The 20,532-nt window shown below is 45.3% G+C and overlaps 1 protein-coding gene and 1 non-coding gene across 4 annotated transcripts; both read right to left on the bottom strand.

Moving 5' to 3' along the window:
• Positions 1–9,591: 9,591 nt before the first annotated feature.
• On the bottom strand, positions 9,592–18,021 carry MAGED2 (MAGE family member D2). 3 transcript variants are annotated; one of them, XM_055315886.1, is made up of 13 exons: positions 17,928–18,021; positions 16,375–16,448; positions 15,502–15,990; positions 14,590–14,898; positions 14,408–14,471; positions 14,090–14,169; positions 13,437–13,531; positions 12,672–12,751; positions 12,540–12,582; positions 12,159–12,221; positions 10,926–11,040; positions 9,915–10,333; positions 9,592–9,725 (listed from the first exon to the last, which is right to left on the bottom strand). In XM_055315886.1, the coding sequence occupies exons 2-12, from the start codon at positions 16,417–16,419 to the stop codon at positions 9,923–9,925; spliced, it is 1,794 nt and encodes a 597-aa protein (XP_055171861.1). In that variant the 5' UTR covers positions 16,420–16,448; positions 17,928–18,021; the 3' UTR covers positions 9,592–9,725; positions 9,915–9,922. The 3 variants fall into 3 exon arrangements, with proteins under 3 accessions (XP_055171861.1, XP_055171782.1, XP_055171713.1); XM_055315807.1 differs by lacking the exon at positions 17,928–18,021 and adding an exon at positions 17,322–17,395; XM_055315738.1 differs by lacking the exon at positions 17,928–18,021 and having other exon boundaries at positions 16,375–16,619.
• On the bottom strand, positions 11,213–11,342 carry LOC129503686 (small nucleolar RNA SNORA11). Its single transcript, XR_008663235.1, has one exon. It is a non-coding gene; the product is annotated as a small nucleolar RNA SNORA11 (small nucleolar RNA).
• Positions 18,022–20,532: the final 2,511 nt, after the last annotated feature.

Raw genomic sequence — 20,532 nt, 5'->3', positions numbered from 1 at the left:
CAATATCAAAGCTGGGATTTGATCCCAGGTCTGTGTCTGTCTCTCTCCTTCATATATACTACCCTGCCTCTCTGGCTCAGCAGGGTCAGGTGAGGCCAGGCCTCTAACCTAAACAGCTTGGTAAAGGTGGCCAGATGGCATGAGTGATATTTCTTGGCCTGTCCCTTCATCTTTCAGAAGATTTCAGTAGGCCAGCTCAGTGTTCTCCAGTCTGGCTGGATATCCAATTCACCTAAATGGGTTAAAAACACAGATTCTCAGGCCCTTCTCCAACCTACCAAGCAGACTCTAGAATGGTGGGTTCAGGAATCTTTATTTCTAGTAGCTCATATAGTGATTCTGATTCTGGCCTTCAAACATCTGTAGACGAAATTTGAAGCAAGGCTTGCAGCCAAGAGAGCTCTCTGGCTGAGGTGGTATCCTCAGGTGCTGCCTGCTCTTCACACTGTCTTCCCATTGCCCTTGCATTCTCAGAGGTCATTTGAAGAAAGCAAGTGTGACTTCCACCACTCTTAGTGGAGTAAATATGGAAGTTTATAGGTCTACCTATTCTGTCATTCCCTCATTCATACTTGATTCATTCATGCATTTATTCACATCACATTCACCCTTTCCAGCCTTTACTCATACATCCATATGGTCCATTTTTTTCACATTCTCTTTGTGTCAATCAGAATGCTGTCAAGAAATAGATGGCACACTCAATTGGTAACCAAAGATAAATTAATGAAGATATAATTTTCAGAGATGGGCAGGGTTAAGGGAACTCACAAGGGATGGTCAGACACGCAAGGACTGATTAACTGAAAGCCATTTCCACTACCAAAATTGAAATATCAAGGGACTATGTTAGAAGAAAGTAGTGGGATTTATAAATGGGGACAAGATGCTGCCCACAGGAGTTTACGGTCATGGTTAGGGAACTCAAACATGGCTAAAAGACAACCCAGGAGATAGGGATACATGGAAATAAATACCCTAAACTCTCTGATCATCCTCCATCTCATGCCAATGTGTCTTATTTGCAGAACAAGGGAGCCAAGAGGATGCAATCAAGAAAAGTCATTATCTTGGGGCATAGTATGGGATAGACATGGCTCAAGAGGAGCAAATGGGGGAAAACGAAGAGAGCTCAGTGCCATCATCTCCTGAGCTACCTTGTTCCTGCTTGGGGAGGCCCAGTCATCTGTCCTACATCAAGATCTTCAATATGGGCACATATTATCTGGTGAACCCAGTGCAGGACCACATCCAGAGCCACATAGTCTACTATTTTATGAACATCCCAATCACATCCCACTCCATCTACTTATGTCAGCATGGTGAGAGTGAACTCAACTTTAGAGGCCACATCAGAGGTGACTCTGGCCTCTAAGCTCAGGGAAAGCAGGCAGGAAGGGCCCCATGCACCCTCAGGCATTGGATTAACTGGCCCAGGTGGGCTTTGGGTGAGTGGTACAATCACTGCCTGGGTCCTGATGAGGGAGGACTCGGTGACAGGGTAAAAGCAGATTTGGTGCACTCGCTCTTCCACCCAATCAGCCACTCAGTCTTAACCCATCCTTGAATGGCTCCCATGCACTAACAGCATCTGCAGCTTGGTCTTGGCACTTCATGCCTGCCCAGATCTGCCTGCTCCTCCAGCTCCATTACAGTGAGCACCCTTCACCCCTGCCTGACTGATTCCCATGTCTCTCTCACAACTCTATGCCTTTGCTTGTGCAGTTTTTTCCACCTAGGCTGCCTTCCTCTGTCAGCTAGTGAGCATCACATCCTTGAATCTATTCTACCCTTTACTGAGGACTGATTCCACAGTCCCCTACCCCCACGTCAGGTCATCCCATTATCAACACTTGTCCCTCACCAATACTGCTCTTTTTCTTCCCTCTCTCTCCCACCTCCATGCTTTGGTCCAGGAAGCCCTCCCCTGTTCTTTCCTGCCCTCCCAGTCAGGTCATCATGCCCTGGGCTCCTTCTCTCTCAGTTCTGGCCCATCTCTGACTGTGGCATTATTCTCTTCTCTCCAGCCAAACATAGTAACCTGCACATTATAGGTATAAAATAAAGGCACACATTTTCCTTAATGTTTGGCCCTGTGCCTGGGCTTATTAATACAGGTATTGTTCTTGCTGGGAGGATGGCCTGGGCAGAACAAATGGGAAATGGGGTGCAGGAGGGAGAGAGTACTCTCTTTTATTGGGCACCTGTGCATAGTCACAGCACCATCTGCTTCCACGTGTGTGGCCTCATTCAGTCTTCACAACAGTTCTGTGGGGTGGGCATTACCATTATTGGTTTATGAATCCAGAAGAAGCTGAGGCCCAGGGATGAGAAAAATCAGCCCCAGGTCATGCAGCCAGTACAAAAGAGAGCCAGAATTGAAAACCAGGCTTTCCTGCCTGCCCCTCAAGATCCTCCTCTGCAAAGGTGGTAGTGTCTCTAGGCAAGGCATTGGGCTGGAAGACCTGGTCCTCATGGCTTCCTTTCTGTTACCTTCAGACTGGCTCCCCTTAAAGTGGACCAGACCTTTGACTCCCACCCATCTTACTCCTTAGAGCAGAGTAGAGAGTACTGGTGACATCAGTTCTGCCCCATGGCACACCTGCAGCCAGGAGTCTCTTGATTGGGGCCAGCTATGGCCCTGCCCACACAGCTCAATGCCTGATTTGGACACATGGCCACCTCCACAAGGCATACTACCCTCACACACAAACGTGTGCATGTACATGCAAATGCCTGACACCAATCTTCATTCTTATGGGCACAGTGCACCATGCAGTTTACAAAGCACTTTCCCATTGACTGTCACCCATAATCAATCACAGAGGCTGTCACCTACTGTGTGTCAGGGAGCACTCTGGATGCTTCTCACCCACTATCAAATATGATGCTCACAGGACTAGGCTGTTTGCATCTTACAGGCAGGAGATACAAGGCTAGAGAGAAGTGGGAATGTATCCCAGGCCTCATAGGGACCATGTAAGCAAGCTAGAGCAGTTTAACCCCTGTTGCCTACCTCCCAGTCAAGGGCTCCTTCCACCAGAGCACACTGCTGACTCACAATCCATAATTTGAATGTGTGTACACAATGCCTATATTTAGACATATACATATGTGTTTGTGTCTATGCATTTGTGCTGATGTTCATCACATACCATCTGTGACTAATAACATGGCTTTTGCAAAAGAAAAGTGAGTCACTTGCTCATTGGGCTCTCCCAGTACTTCATGGTTCTTCTTGGTGCTATCATCATTTCCCTCACTGTACTGGTTGTGTTTTGAAAACAGGACATTCTGGGACCCATGAATATTGTAGTCTCTAATACATGTTTGTTGACTAAACAAGTAAATGTCTGAGTGAGTTAAGGTAGTGTCTGTGACAGATTGGGATGCTGTATGGAGCCTCTGGCAAGCCTCAACTGGAGAATCAAAGCAGAAGCCTCTCAAAGAGTTTTGAAGCAAAAGTCATGCACTTTGTCAAATAACTACTCTTTGAGAAACAGCTCCTTGCGCCTGATGATTAACTTATCAAAGTTCAATTACTGGCCCTGGTAGAACCTGAATACCCAACCATTGTGTCCCAAATACCATGCAAACTGAGCTGCCCACCCTAGGCTTGGTGCCATCTGATCCACCAAGCCAAAAACTTGGGCAAGCAATAACAATACTTCATCAGCAAAGGACAGTGGTATAAATAAAACCAGTCTGGAGAAGGTCCTGAAAGAACAAGTGAGTTGCAGGAGGTTCACACTCCCATAGCAGCTATTCTTGCCACAGTTTGCTCTCTGTCAGCTCACACCTAGATCCTTGTGGGTAGTTCCCAATAACCAGCTTACTAAAGAAGAAGAAAAAAAACTTAGGAGCATGTTTTGCAGGTGCTGCTGCTTGATAAGGAGGAACTAGGTGGAAGTTGACAGCTGTAGTGTTAACAGCCCCACTCAGGGGAAGTAGTGATCAAAATCCTCTTAGAAGGCAAAACTTGGAGCCATGCATTTGGTTGATCTCTTCATCCAGAAAGTGACTTGGCTAGGCACACAATCAATACCAACTAACACTCTGGCCAGATGGCCTGAGATTGGGAAGGAACAAGACTGGAAAATTGATAGCAATAATAATAATGGAACAAAATACTTGAATGCTTATTATGTGTAAAACCCAATCTAATTGCTTGCGTGAATATATATGAGGAGTAAGTGAACAGGTTTCTCAAGATGGACTAACCATGAGAATATTTGTGTTACCAAAAGGAGCACGATGACCCAGCCTATGGAAATCTGTCAACCTCTTTTCCAAACATTCCAGTAATTTGTTTGATGAGCCAATGAGCAAAACTGGATGTTATCCAGGGGTTCAACATGGATTTACCTTCACTTAGGTTGATTTGGCTACTTAGGTCAAGGATGAGTAGCCCCTATCTTAAGAGCAAAAATCCCAATGTTACCATTCTCTGGGAAGACCAACAAGTTATTGGGATTATGCTGGACCACTTCCAGCATGGAAGTCATGGAGTAGTCATAAATATATCTTTACTAAATATATCTTTACTAAAATAACCACATATTCTGGAATGGATTTGCCTTCCCTGTCCACAGTGCTTTTACTGACACCATCATCCTTAGGTTTTCTAATTACTTTGTATACTTTATACACCATTGAAATATCCATACAATATTTTTTTCTGGCCAAGGAACACATTTCACAGTGAAAGAGGTAAGACAATGGTTTAATGACTATGGGCTTCCCTATTCTTATCACATACACCATCACCCACAAACAACTGCCCTTACAAAGGGTGGGATGGCCTATGGAAGATTTAGTTGTAGCAACAGTTAGGAAACAACACTTTATGAGATCTGAGGGCCATCATACAGAATTCAGTGTATTCTTTGAATCAACAACCAATATATAATTCTCTTTCTCCCATAAAAAGAATATATATAGGTCTAGGAACCAAAGGGTGGAAATCGAAGTGACACCTCTCATCACTTCACTTAGTGAAGCTCTTGCAAAAATTTAATTCACAGGAGTCAATTGGTGTTCCCCATGACATTGAACCAATAGGCATAAAAAGTGTGTTTACTACGTGGCTGGGATGAGTGATCCTAATAATCAAGGGTTAATAAGGATTCTACTACACAATAGGGTAGAGAAGAGCAAATTGGGAATCCAAGAGATTCCCTGAGGGACCCTAGCACTGCCATGTCCATAGCAAAAGTTCAAGGAAAATTAAAGCAACCTAATAAAGATAGGACCTCCAAGAGTGCAGATTCCATGCAGTCATTGTGGAGGCAACCTCTAGGGTCCTTTAGGAGCATAATGCACAACTTGCTCCTACAAAGAATGTTCAGGATTGCTGGACCCAGTGGAGTAAGGCTTTATCTAATATACATATATATTATATGGAAATATAATATATATATGGAAATATATATATGGAAATCCCCTATGTGTTTTCATCCACCTCATGTACAGTAATAAGGTTAGCCAAAGAATACACTAGCCATATACATGTAGAACCACCAAGGGCCTCATGCTACCAAGCAAATAACCATGAGCAGCTAAGGTGCTTGTTAGAGGCAAGGGGCATACATGGATTCAAAAGAGAGAAATGGAAGTCAGAAAAAATGAGCTGTGGCCGCTAGGCTAGTTTCAGTAACAAAGACTATAACCATTGTCCTTATTTCCTTCCTTGCTCTCTCTGTGTGTGTATGTGTGCATTTCCATCCTCTCTATCTTTGCCCCATTGTAAAATACACTGTGTTCATAGTGGCTGAATGTACAATTTAGTTAATAGCTCATAGCATATCTAGAAAGGATTGCAAGGTAACTAGAATAGGAAGGGTTATCACCCAAAATTACTGGACTTGGAGCTGGAGAGTGAGTGATAAGATTTGTGCTAATCTTTTGGAGAAAGGGTAAATGGTGGTTATACATGGATAGTAGCATTATGTTGAACCAAGGCATTTTTGAAAGTGTAAGTTTGGGGAAAAGCTTACTATCCATTTTGTTTTTACAAATGTTTGGTCTCGTAGATATTTCTTATCCTGCCTCTCTCTCTCCTCTCTCTCTCTCACTCTCCCCACCCCCTACTTCCCCCTTTCTTGGGTATCCAGCATTCATTCTACCTTCTTTTATTCAGTTCAAAGGAAATATTACTCTAGGGATTGCATTTTCAACTTTTCAATGTGGGGGTGGAGATGGATGGGGTGGTGGGTAATCACTCCCAAAGGGTGAAAATTGGTTCTTCGGGAGGCAAAAATAATCAGCTATTTTTGTTGATTGGCCCTTTAAGGCTCAAGCCTACCTTATAAAATCTTATTCCTCAGTTTGTAATTTCTCTTACTGGATTTTCTCGGCTATCACATGAGCAGCAATGATGCTGAGGTCACAGAAGATACCCAAAAATGTATGAAAGCTAAATCTTACAAAACCTCAGAGAAAATAGATGGCTGTGATTGGAGGACTTTCAATCCATTGCTCCATTGCAATCATATAGTGAGAACTGAGTGGTCTGTGTATACCTGTTGGTTGCCATTGACTGCCTTTGATCCTGAGTGCCTTTGCGTTATTTGGGCTTTGAGAATTAAATTAATAGTTTCTTTTTTTAAGGTTTTATTTATTTATTCATGAGAGACACAGAGAGGCAGAGACATACGCAGAGGGAGAAGCAGGCTCCATGCAGGGAGCCCAATGCAGGACTCAATCCTGGACCTGGGGATCCTGCCCTGAGCCAAAGGCAGATGCCCAACCACTGAGCCACCCAGGCGTCCCAAAATAGTTTCTATTTAATTCTACAAAAGTTATTCACTCCATCATTACTTATGTCAAGTACTGAAAAGAAAAACTGCTGACAATACCTGAATGAATATCTAGCAGCTACTAATTTTCTTGTATCAAGCAACACTTAAAAATTAACTTCACTAAAAGTAGTTTTAAATTAACTTAAAGTTCCAATTGTTTCTTTTGCTAGAAAAATAAGTTGTGAATTGCTTTTAAAAAATTTACTGCACTATCATAACTGTTATAAAAATGGCTAATTTCCGGGGGCACCTGGCTGACTCAGATGGTAGAACATGTGACTCTTGACCTCAGGGTCAGGAGTTCAAACCTCACATTGGGTGTGGAGCCTACTTAAAAAATGGCTAATTTTCATATGTAATTTGATATATTAAAATGTACATTATGTTATAATGTAAATAAATTAATTTAAAGTTGTTCAAGTAGTTATAAAATTAAATTTTTTTGTATATTTTTTATTGGAGTTCGATTTGCCAACATATAGTATATTACGTGTTCATCCTGTCAAGTGCCCCTCTCAGTGCCTGTCACCCAGTCACCCCATCCCCCACCCACCTCCCCCTCCACTACCCCTTATTCGTTTTCCAGAGTTAGGAGTCCCTCCTGTTTTGTCACCCTCTCCAATTTCTCCCACTCACTTTCTCTCCTTTCCCCTATAATCCCTTTCACTATTTTTTTATATTCCCCCTATGAGTGAAACCATATGTCTGTCCTTCAATTGACTTACTTCACTCAGCATAATACCCTCCAGTTCCATCCACGTGGAAGCAAATGGTGGGTATTCATCGTTTCTAATGGCTAATATTCCATTGTATACATATACCACATCTTCTTTATCCATTCATCTTTCGATGGACATCAAGGCTCCTTCCACAGTTTGGCTACTGTGGACATTGCTGCTATAAACATTGGGGTGCAGGTGCCTCGGTTTTTCACTGCATCTGTATCTTTGGGGTAAATCCCAAGTAGTGCAATTGCTGGGTCGTAGGGTAGCTCTATTTTTAACTCTATAAAATGTTAATAGCTTTTCTGATTTTTAAAGTAACCTTTAACTTAAACATTTTAGTCAGCTAGTGCTGTATTTAATAACAATATTTTATGTATAAAGCAGAAATATAATTATTAGATATATATACAGTATATCTGTGGTTTTGAAATTTCATGGGAGGAGCAATAGCAATTAGGACAAAAATGTCTAAAAAGGCTTCTTAAGGAATGATAATGAAAGATAGCAGAGAAACTGCTCTACAAGGACTCTCTGCTCTTCCATCTCCTGGCCAAGGGGAAGACATACAACGTAATCTAGAATTATTTTTAATTTAATAGATATTGAGAGAATGAAAATTGTGGGAGTTCATTCATTGCAGTAATGTCCTCCAAGCCAACAACTGGCAAAAACATGAACTGGAGTCTGCCCCCATTTCTTCTTCCCAGCTCTGGCCATCCCCACTTGGTGTGGGCTTCCTGGAGAAAAGTGCAGGGAAATACTCCCTAAAATAGGGTAAAGGTGGATCTCTGATTACCTGAGGGCCCTATGCCTTAGTGGGCAGTGTAGCTGAGAAGACACATTCAATCACACAAGTGTACTTTGGCACGTGGTTCCAATGTTCCTCTCTTCCCCAACTCCTGCCACCATCCCCAGTAATTTAACCATCCACATGGATAGCCCAACCAATACCCTGGTGCTCCATGCTATTGACCCCACATCTCCAAGAAATGCCATCTTCTCTCCACTAAGCACCCAATCCTTGGACTTTACATCACTGAGTTCTCTCTGCTCTGTCTTCTTAAATACAATCATCCCACTGTCTGACCATATGACCAGTCCCTTAGATCACCTTTCCAGCTCTCCCAACACCCCTTCCCAAACACCACTAACACTGCCAGACATAGAGCAGGCACTTGGTACATTTATTTAACATTCTGCCCTATTCAGACTTCACTGAAACTCCTGCCCACAGACTCCTATGTGGTCTCCCAGGTCATCACACAATTTCCTTATCTGCCTCTCCAAGCCGGCCTGGGTCTCATGATCCATCTCTTCCACCATTCTGCTTATCTACTTTGTCAGGCACGGTGTACAAAGTAATGAAGATACAGACCCACATACTCACTGCCCTTGATCGTGTGTCCCTTATTCCAGAACTAAAACCTTGGGATAAATTAACTCATTTTGATTCCAAGATTGCTGAGCACCTTGCCATGGGAGAAGGGTCTCCTAAAAACTTTGGGCTCCATCCTCAATTGCAGCCTCCCCTCTGCCTGACATCTTTCCACAGTCCCCTCTCCAGGTCTTTTCTGGACAGTCCCTTTTCCCAGACCTTACCCTTCTGCCTTCTCAGGGCTACATGGGTCAGTCTTTAACATCTCCCTATTGGCTCCTGCCTGCTCAAGCCTCTCTCTCCTTTCCCAAGAAAATCCTTACTTGTTCCTGTATCTCCCTTTAGCTACCTCTCTCTTCCCTCTCTCATCCAAATTCCTTAAAAAAGAGAACCTATGTTTGATGTCCAGTCTCCTCTACCTCTGCTTTCTGCTTGACTTGCCTATCTTAGGGCTCTTCTTCAAAGTGTGTCCTCAATCTTCAAAGTGTGTGCTTACAATCTTCATGACCCCCCACCCCACTGCAATCCTGTCTACACTGCAAGACTAGAGATGCAGACCAAACTATCCGAGAGATCATAATCTTGCTCCCTTGAATCCAGTAAACAAAGATTGAGGTGGAAACTCTCCCCATTTATTTTTAAATGCAATACCAAAATATGACAGCCCACCAAAAAAAAAAAAGCAATAAACTCAGAAATGGCAAATAGATTTAATGTAGAGTGTCAACTTCAATTGATTGATAGTGGCTGCCTAGAGTGCTATTTGAGTAGGTTTCTGAGGATGCACCCTGGCTCGAAGAGAAAGACTGCTGGGATTAGGAGTATCTGAAAATACAAGTAAAAGAAATTCAAAAAGTCACCCAAGAACCACCAAAAGGGAAGGAACAAAATGCCAATAATGGAATTTTCCCACATGCTCCATATGGTCCTGCAACCTTGGCCTTCCTATAACCAGCCAGCTCCTCATCCCAACCCATGAAGCCCCAGCTATTCCAACCCAGTCTAAGTAGATACCTGAAATCTCACTTATAGGAGAAACCACAGGCACCAGAGCTGCCACTGGTGCTAGCACCAGCTCCACTGAGACCTGCGAAGAGCCCAAATGTGAGAGTGGCAGTCAGGCTAGCACTGGCACCAAAGCCACCATTGGCATTAGCACTGGCGCTAGCACTGGAGCTAGCACCACTGCTCTCTTGGGCTTTGGCTTTAGCTTCAGCTCCAGTTTGGATCCGGGCTTTGGCCCAGGGTCCAATATCAGCTTCGTCCCAGTTGCAGGGCCCAGCAGCATTCTCAGAGCCAAGCCCAATGCCCATTCGAGCTCTAATCTCTGCTCTCGCCTTGGCTTCAGCTGCAGCTTCAGCAGCGGCCTTCATATCTGCTTCCATTGCCTCTCGGTACTGAGCTGCCCATTCCTTGGGATCCTTCTTTTGTACCTGAAACAGAAACAACGACTGTCAGAAGAATCACAATCCAAGAACTGGGCACCTGGGTAGATCAGTGGTTGAGTGTCTACCTTTGGCTCGGGTTGTGATCCCTGGGTCCTGGGATCAAGTCCCACATCAGGCTCCTCACGGGGAGCCTGCTTCTCCCTCTGCCTCTGTCTCTGCCTCTCTCTGTCTCTCATGAATAAATAAATAAAATCTTTTTAAAAATCCAAGAACTGAATCCCTAACTGTATGCTAGGCACCGTGCTGCATGCTCTACACAACAATAACAATATAATAAGACAACCTAACTACTAGTATTTATGTACTTAACATTCCATCCCTGCTCTGACACTTATTAGCTCTGAGACCTTAGACATGTCACCTAATCACCTCTCCGAGCCTGATTTTTCTAATCTGGCAGAGGGTAATGAATGACATGTTAATTGTACAAATTAAACAATTCAGATAAATGTTTGGCACATTAACAGAAGCTTCAGAATGTTCACATCTGAGTGGCGGGCTGCTCTTTACACAGCGTAACCTAGCCAGCAGCACCCCATGCTCTTAATATGCCAAGCTTGAGCAGCTATCCAATTACCTTGCAGGCAAACTTGAGGACTTTCATTTTGCTGGTCTCATAGTAGGAACGCAGGCCCCAGAAGAACTCATACTCAGGGGGATTGCTATTAGGGACTCTGGCATAGTCCAAGTACCTTGAAAAGAGAGGTTGAAAGCCTTTATGTCTAAGACAACCACGGCCCACCCATGTATGGACTGGAAAAATTCTAAATGGCAATCAACCCTAAGTACTTTAGCTTTTCTTCCATTATTGAGCCTTGTCCCGTTGGTCCTGTTCAGAAGCCATGTGGAGGTGCAAGGTGAGACACAAGTAGGCTATCTGTTCATAAGAAGGCCACAAGTTTTGTGCTCTTGTCACAATGAACCCAGATTCTTGTTGGCTCTGTTATGTTTAGAGGAGCCATTTCCTCAGGCCCCTCTGCCCTGAGCACACCCCACCAGTGGTCATGTCCATGACCTGGTGAGCCCTGAGACAGTCTACCATAGAAAATGACTAAGTGGAAGAAACAGTCTACCAAGAGTAGTGTGCTCGTGCATATTCCCGACTGTGTGTGTGTGTGTGTGTGTGTGTGTGTGTGTATGTGCGCATGCCCATGAAGGTACATATTAACGTGCCTATGTGAGTACACATGTGTTCTCTAAAGATAATGGGTATGGTGGGCCCTGGCCAGAAAGTCAGGAGGGCCCCATGACCAAATGGTCCCCTTACCAGCCAGGGCCACAATCAGACTTCCACTCTCTGAGACCCAGGTCCCTCAATTGAAAATAGGGATGGGATGGCAGCACTTATTCTGCAGGGTAGTTACAAAAATGAAATGAGATGTACAAGTCAAGTCACCAGCACAGTACCTGGCTGCCTAAAGCTATCATTCTATAGCGTTTCTTTATGGACGTTAATTTTTATAAAGCCCTGGTTAGTGCAGTAAAAAGAACCAAGGCACTGTGGCCAGGATCTAAATATGACTCTTCCATTTGCTACCTGTGTAACCCCCCTGAGCAAATTACTTCACTTCTCTGAACCTCAGTTTACTTACATCTACAATGCTGGTGATAATAATCCCTACCTTGAAAAATTGCTCTGAAAGCATATGTGAAAGTACATGTAGGTCAGGAAATATGTCCTCCTGTTCCCTCTCACTAACTTAGGAAAAAGTGACCTACCACCTGCATGCACACTCACGAACCATAGGTTAATTACTCAGTTCTGAAATAAGCAAAACATATGGAACACACCATCATCAGACACACTTACTTCTGCTTCACAAACTCATCAGTAATAAGCTTCTTCACGTCCCCAAAAAGCGAGTGATGTATCCTGATAGCAGAGAAAGAAAAATCCATCAGTAAATCAATCAATCAATCAGATATGGTACTCCCCAGATGTATGCAGAGGCATTTTCAACAGGAAAAGAGGTTATGAGCATAAGAAGAAAACTCCATAATAGCCCAAGAGATAGTGAAACAGAGGACAGAGAGTTTGGGACCATTTCCCCACCCACTCAGGTCAAACCCTGGACCTTCTACCAGTAACCCCACCCATTCCACCAGACCACCAGACTGATGCAATCCTGGGACCATCCTCTCTTGCCAAATGACAATACGGACAGCAAGCACTGAGAGAGCCCAATCATACCCAGGGCGCAGCCCCAGCTTGCGCAGCACCTCCCAGATGACAGCTGCAAAGGGAGGCAAGAGGAGACAGGGAGAGAAAATGAACATGTGGAATTCCAACTGTGGCCACCCATTCAGCTACATGCCCACTCACCCTCACTGGACCGATTTCCATTCATAAAGATGATGCTAAGAAGCACCATGAGGAGACCTAGCTTTGGCGAATCCTTAGTCCTAGGGAAATAACAGGGTAGAGAGAAGATTTAGGTCCAGCAGCCATCTGCAAAAAACATATCAGCCAGCTCACTAGGCTACCCTCTCCCAGATTCCTCACACATGACAGAATTCTTCCCAGTCTATGCTTCAAGCTCTATGTGACACTGAGCAAGGCACTTAGACTCTTGAGTCTCAGTCTCCTGTTAAGTAGAATGGCAAAATCCAATGCTCCTCTGTCCCAGGTTGCCAAAAGGATAGAAGAATGCCTGTCAACCTGGAACAACCCAGGCACCCAGCCAGTGTGAGTCCTTTCTCTCCCAAACCGGTCCTCCTGCTCCAAGAGAATTCTAGGCACAGCCCCAGTGATGCTCCTGTCCTTCAAGGATCATGATTCACCCATACCAGGAAGAACCACTCTACCAAAGCCAGTAGGAAGAGACAGGCAACAACAGGTCTGCTTTTCTGGGAAGCTTCTGGAAAAACAGAAAACCTGACAGGAGGAATATAACATTCTAGGCTTCTATACTCTTCAGTCACCATTACCATGTGCAGGGCTCCAACTATGTGTGGGAATTGGAACGGGGGCTTTTTAGGTTCTGTCTTTCTGCCTCTCCAAGGGGTTGTGGGGAGAGACGACAGGGATGGAGTAGTGCCATAGACAGAAGCAGAGCCTCCCTCCCACCCCAGCCCTTTCCCAGCTTACGTTCCTAGTATGCCTGCATCAGTGGGCTCTAAGGTGCTGAGAAGAATGTACAAGTGGTCATTCTTATCAATTTCCTTCAACTGAATCCCAAATACCTACAGATGGGGAGAACAGCTTGTAAGATCACAAGTTCAGATTCCTGGGCATCCCAAAGTTCCCATGTACCTAGGTATGTGGGGGTATGTGGGTGTAGGTGTGAATGCGCATTCGTGTGGTGTGGGGGGAGGGGCCAGTGAGATAATGTACATAAGCCTAGGTGGATGGCACACAGCAAACAGCAAAGAAATGTACTGTTGTTCTCAGCATCATCTCTGATTCTCAGGAATCTAGGGAGATAGAGAACGGGGAATGGAAGGAAGATGTAAGCATGTAAAATATATTACAGGACATCTCCAGCAGCAGACAGAAGCCAGGACTAAGTTGGGTGGCTTGGGTCCTAGCTGTGCTTTTATGAGACTTGCTATGTGACCCTGGGCTAGTTTATGCCCCTCCTTAGATCACCCCAGATATGGGAAGACCCCTTCCTATCTACCCATCCACACAGTGATAGGGTTGAATTAGTGAGTCTGTGGTCCCTCCCCCAGAACAGACATGTATATTTGTTCAATTCAATCCTTCCCCATTGCATCCATCCCCCATGGCTGCCCCTTCACCTTCTCCAAGGAATAGCCTGCTCGTTCAATGATTTCAGGGTACACATCAGTGTATTCTTTGATGATGTCCTTCAGCATGTCTGCAAGGGGAGAGTGTTGCGAGCACCTGAGCTGAAATGAAGTCAGGTGGCCCCCAATCCAAGCTAAAGACCGTTTGCCAACTCTGTTGTGGGTGGCACAAACAGGTTCTGAAGTAATGAACAGAGATGCTAGCACTGCCCAGTTAGAACTTTGGGAGTACAAAGGTAGGAGTTTAAGGACAAGAAATGTCCTCAGCACATGGGAAAAAGGGCCATGGAGGGCACAGCAGAACTCTACCTGAGCGTTTGATGGGAATCTTCGTCTGGTCTTTAACCAAGAGGTACTTCACCAAATCGTTTGCCTGGGAAAGGGAAAAAAAGGTAGAAAGATCAAAATACGTTTGCACAAGATTTGAGAGGAAGGCAGAAAAGGTAGGCAAGGCAGTAGATAAGGCAGAGTGGAGAGGACAGGGTTCTTACCCTCCCCTGCAAAAGGGCCACATCTCGAGGTATTGGTGCTTCAGGCTCTTGGGATGACTGGAGCTTGGCAGCTCGACGGCGAGCCTTGCCCCTGCGGGCCTTAGGTGACCTCAGGGAGAGCAAAGCTCTTCGGGCCCAAGCAGCCAAACGAGTCCTTGATGCCCTGCGGGCCCAAAAGGCTATGGGGCCCCTTGAAGCCCTGCGCGCCATTGAGGCCATTAGGGCCTTGGAGACCCTTCGGCCAGCTGTGGTTCCAGAAGCCTGACTCTGATCACTATTGCCATCCTCTTCACTATTCAGATGCTTCACCTGCAGCAACAGAGAGGAAGCACAATATTGTCAAACAAAGTAGATGTTCCTTTTCCCTCATCCTCTCTCTTCTGGAAGGCCCCTCTAATCCCACCCCTGGAGTAACAGCCTGACTAGACATTGGCCATGTTGAGTCTTGGGACTGTTTTTCACTGACTTCAATGCAGAAGTTTCATCTCTCTACCAGGCTAGGAACAACCTGAGATGGGGCCTGAGAATTCTTCTCTTCCTATGTCCACCACTGGCCCTTCTTGTACCACCCTGCACAAGTCACCCCACCTCTCTAGGACTCAGCTTCCTTCGCTATAAAACTGGATTACTTTCAGGATTTAATGAAATAACCTGTATGCATGTGCCTAGCTCAAGGTCTAACACATGGTAGGTCCTATGTAAATACAAACTACATTAACATTGCAGCTAAGTTTGTGTACTATCTCAGTTCTCCATGACTCTGTGAACTCTCTGCAGAGAGAAATTATATCACATTCCTCTTATAGTCCCCCTTAATCTTGATGAGCACAGGGAACTTTCTAAATGTTCGCAGAACAAATGGACTAATGAAGAGAAGTGGAAAGGGAAGACTGGTGTTTATAGACGTCTTACCTTTCTGGCTTTCTTGGCCTTGACCTTGGGCCGAGTATCCTGATTCTCCTGAGCCTGGGCAGCCGCACCATCAGGCTTAGGTTCATCTGCCAAAGCCTGAGAGGCAGGAGCCTCAGTCTCCAGGGCCTTTGTACCAGCCTTTATATCAGCCACACAGCTGACCTTTTTGGTTTCAGTGGCAGGCATTATCACAGGCTGAGGGTCAGCACTCTGCATCTTGGTGTCAGCTGCTGGACTCTTCTTTTCAACTGTCAGAACCTGGGTATCAGTCAGCTTAGTGGTAGGGGAGGCCTGAGTGGCAGCCGCCTCATGAGCCTCTGGGGCCTTTGAGACCTCTGTGGCCTTTGAGACTCCTGCAGCATTTGAGACCTTCAAGGCTTCTGAGGTCTCCAGTGCCTTTGAGGTCTTTGGTATCTCTGAGACCTCCAAATTATGGGTCACTGTCAATAGGGTCTGTATCTTCAAGCCACTGTCCTCTGAAGCTTCAGCCTGCAAGAGGAAGCAGGAAAGCTCACAGACCTCCTCCCCATTCCCAACTAGGAAAATGGCTCCAAAATTCCAGGGCCTCACTTCTCTGACATATACTAACTCCTACTTACAGTGAGCTCTGCCCACCTAGACCCAACAAGGCCTCTCCTTCCTCTGAGCAGGAAGTGATGGCAGAAAAAGGCAGGCCTGCCCTCCCTCTCTACTTCCTTCCTCCATCCTTCATTCTTCCTTCTTTCCTCCCTCCCTCCCTCTACTGGTGAGGGGGGGCACCCAGGAAGGAAAGTGGGTAAAGGACAAGGATGGGAGGGGTGGTACCAAGGGAACTGAGGCAGCAACGCGCTGGAGAAGAAAAGTAGTAAGGGAGAGGACAAAATGAGGCCTTACCTGGAAGCGGGTTGGACCCGTACCTTTCTCGCTTGTGTCAGACATGTCTCAAGTTGGCCTGGCAAGAGCTGAGCCTGAGGAGAGAAGGCCTGCGTCAAAGGGCCTGAACGTCCTCTCTCCTGTTCTGCCTGGAAGCTGATTCTCACTTTCCCTAGGGCCCCAATCCCAAACCCAAACCCCGCCCCCGCCCCCAATGACTCCGTTCTCGGATTCAGTAATCCAAAACTTCTAGATTTCAATTCTCTGCAGCCGCACCCTCCCCTTCTCCAGGAAGATGTGCCAGCGCGGCAGCTCTGAGGACCCCGCCCCTTTTCCCAGTGCACCCCCCCTCCAGCCGCAGACCAACAATGCGCATGCGCGTTCGCTGCAGGGCCCACCTCAGCCCCGCCCGCTTTCCCAGCACAAGCTCTTTCTTTGAAGTCCACCATGCACATGCGCATTCGGCAGCAGCCCGTCTTCAGGCTGGCTTTCCTCTACACGCCCCTTCCTAGCAATCCAGAGTGTGCATGCGCAATGGTCTGGACTCCGTCCACCGCCCTTTCTCAACACAAGCCCTTCTCCAGGTCCGCAGTACCATTTGGTCCCGCCCCCTCCCCAACAAGCCTTCTTCTAAAATTGTCGCAGTTTGGTGGTCCCGGCCCCTCCCCTATTCACACCCACCCCAAGTCCACACTATGGCCCTGTCCCGCCCTTTTTCACAACACGCCCCCTCCAACCAGGGGCAAAGCGCATCTTGGTTCCGCCCCTTCCTTAGTACACCCCCTCCTCAAATCTAGAATGGAGCCAGTGATTCCATTTTAGGCCCAGCCAAACCGGGTCCAGTCCCCTCCCTTCCCATCCGGATGGATCCGGTACGATCCGGTCCCTACAGCAGGTTTTCTCCAGATATGAGAGGGTGGGGCCGATCCCTATTGGGCTGTGATCCAGAGCCGGGCCCCGCAGCTCACCTCCTTCTACTTAAGTTCCAGAGTGCGTCCACGCTCCAAGCCCCTCTAAAACTCCTAGACTGCCCTCCCTGCTCCAGGCCGGAAGTGGTCCCGCCCCTTTCCGCCTCCCTAGGGGGGCCTCTGTCGCAGCCAGTCTGCCCTTCCCCCCGTCCCCCGCTGCTCCTCATTCCTTATCACCCCCCGTATTCCCTCTGCCTTGCTCCCTGCTCCCTATCACCCCTCGCATTTCCTATTTTACCCCACAGAATTCCTTATTCCCATTCCTTACATCCTCCTCCCGTGTTACCTTTGCACCCCCTTCCCTAGTACTCTTAACCCTTCTCTGCATTCCCTATTTTCTTCTCTGGATTTCCACTTTCCCTCAGTATTCCCCTCTCCCTCCCAGTCGGTCACTCAACAAACCCGGTTCCCCTCCTCCCCACTAGTCTCAGATCGCCAATCCTTACCGCCTACTACCCTCAGGAGTCCTGATTGCCTACATCCTGCTCCAGGTCATCTCTCCCTCAGCTGCAGTGGTGCAGTATGGATTGCCCACCTGCCTGGCTATAGGTTCGAAGGAACTGAAATCACTGGCTGCCAGGAAACCCAAATCTCAACGCCCCTCACCTTGTCCTCCAGCAAGTCCGGGATGAGTCTGCCCTCTCTCAGTCCCTCTCGAAGTCTCAGCCTCCTGGACTAGAGCTGCAGCCAGCCCAGCCCAGCCCCTTTCCGCAGCCCCCTGCCACCCCCCTCCTTCCTTGGGGGTGGGGCAAGGGGCCCAGCTCTGGGCTGTCTGACGCCAAAGCCCATGTTTATGCCACTGTACCAGGCTCAGTCTGCAGACCTTCAAACTAAAACCACCCCCTCAAAGCGATTCATTCATTGAATGTATTTATTTTCGTATCTTTATTTTTTCTTATTACAAAGATAATCATGTGAAAATTCAAATAATGCAGAAATGTGTAACATACCAATGAAAGGCCACCCTTATCTCATTTCCCAGAAATAACCACTATTAACATTTTTATATACAGTCCTCCAGATTTTTTTCCTATTCATTACTAATTATTTGGGGTTTCTCCCCACAAATGGTATCCTACACCTACTGTTCCATGACCTGTTTTTTTTCCAGTTATATATTCTAAACAGCTTTCTATAGTGCACATTTTTCTTAACAACTTCATAGTCTTATCTTGTATAGATGGCCCATAATTTATTTAACCAGTCCAGGATACATGGCTATGGACATTCAGATTGTCTCTCTCTCTCTCTCTCTCTCTCTCTCTCTCTCTCCTCTCTTCTCTCTCTCTCTCTCTCTCTCCTATTACAAGCAATGCTACAAGGAATATTCTGCATCTGTATATCTGTATTGAGCTTTTTTTATTTGCAGTACTTTTTGCTGACTAAAATGCTACAAAAAGTCTTCCATTTGATAAGAAATTTGTCAACTTACTCTCAAAAGGTACATGGGAATAATGTTTCCACCAACAATGTCTCTCATATGCTTGTGTTACATATATAACAAATATTTTTCATGTTGTTCATGATAACCTTTGCTATACAAAAGGATTTAATTGTTTTTTTTTTTTTTTTTTTTTATTTATTTACGATAGTCATACAGAGAGAGAGAGAGGGGCAGAGACACAGGCAGAGGGAGAAGCAGGCTCCATGCACCGGGAGCCTGACGTGGGATTCGATCCCGGGTCTCCAGGATCGCGCCCTGGGCCAAAGGCAGGCGCCAAACCGCTGCGCCACCCAGGGATCCCATTTTTTTTTTTTTTTTTTTTTTTTGGATTTAATTGTTATATGATGAAATGTATCAGGTTTTCCTTTATCACGACTGGATTCTGCTTCACGCTTAAAGATGCTTTCCACACTCCTATAACAATCCCTGTTTTTTCCAAGCACTTTTATGGCTTTGATATTTACATTTAAATATTTGATTATTCCAAAATCTGTTTTGTAAAAGGACTCAGCTTAATTATTTTCCAAAATCACTGTCTCTTATCCTTACACCATTTGCAAATTAATCCATCTTTTTTCCCATTGATTTGACATGACACTTTTATCACATAATAAATTCACATAAGTAATTGGGTCTATTCAAGAGAACAAAATAAGATGTATAAATAATGGAAAGTAGACAGAATTATCATTAGTTACTGAGTATATGAATGCAGACCTGGAGAACCCCAAAGCATCAACTAAAAAGTTATTAGAAACCATAATAAAATTCAGCATAGTGGTCAGTTACAGAAATAATATTCAATACCTTTCTTACACTCAAAAGTAATTCAAATGGTCATAAGTCTAGTGCTTTATGAGGTCACCTTTTCCTTTACTATAATAAAATATCAATCCCTACATTCTATGGATAATTCTATCTCTCTCTCTCTCTCTCTCTCTCTCTCTCTCTCTCTCTTTCACACACACACACACACACACACACACACACACACACACACACTTCCCACACAAGATGGGCCTCTGTTCTCCTGACTCCTCTCTTTCTCTCAATTGTTGCTTCCTCCAAGTTTTTATCAGTTTCCTAATTTCTTGTCTCCTAGATTCTCTCCCCCATCCACAAGGGCTTTATTTCACACTAGACACCGCTCCTCTTTGCCTTCCAGTTCTAGTACCCAAATTCCCATTGCTTCCAAATCATAGCTAGCCTTGAATGCCAAGGTAAGGACTTTGGTCTTGATCTTGTGAGCACTGAGAGGTTTTTGAAGGCGTTTAGGCTTTGATACAATACAGATTTGAGTTTTAGATAGAACACCCTAGCTGCCTAATCAATAAGAAGTATAGATTAGATGTCTACCTGGAAAGAGGGTGAGTAGTTATCTAAGTAAGCAATGATTGTGTTTGGCCTAGAGTGGTAGCAATGGAGGTAGTGAGAAATGATTGACTTCAGAATATATTAAAGAAGTAAAAAGGGGCAAGACTTTATGAATAATTGGGTGCGAGGAAAGAGGTAAGGAAGAGGGAAGTATCAAAGGGAACTATTGGGGATCTGATTTGAGAGATCAAATGTGTCAGTGGTAACTCATTTCACTGAGATAGGGAATACTAATAGAGGGGAACTGGTCAGTGATATTGAGATACCTGTGGGACATCCAAGAAGAAATATTCCATAGGTAGTTGAATATACACATCTGAAGCTCATGAAAAAATGTATGGACTGAGATAACAGATCTAGAAGTCATCAATATATAAATGGTTCTTTAATCTA

This window comes from Nyctereutes procyonoides, unplaced genomic scaffold (genome assembly GCF_905146905.1).
Source record: "Nyctereutes procyonoides isolate TBG_1078 unplaced genomic scaffold, NYPRO_anot_genome, whole genome shotgun sequence".
In the NCBI taxonomy this organism is placed as follows: Eukaryota; Metazoa; Chordata; class Mammalia; order Carnivora; family Canidae; genus Nyctereutes; species Nyctereutes procyonoides.
Note: the sequence above shows the minus strand (reverse complement) of the source record. Positions and strands in the feature narration are given on the sequence as shown.

What these genes read in the sequence shown, in the direction of transcription:
- MAGED2 (XM_055315886.1), bottom strand. Translation starts at nt 16,419, where the DNA reads ATGTCTGACACAAGCGAGAAAGGTACGGGTCCAACCCGCTTCCAG. An exon ending in CAGGCTATTCCTTGGAGAAG is followed by an intron (nt 13,532 to 14,089) that starts GTGAAGGGGCAG and finishes CCCCATCTGTAG; the next exon opens with GTATTTGGGATTCAGTTGAA. An exon ending in TGGAAATCGGTCCAGTGAGG is followed by an intron (nt 12,583 to 12,671) that starts GTGAGTGGGCAT and finishes CTCCCTTTGCAG; the next exon opens with CTGTCATCTGGGAGGTGCTG.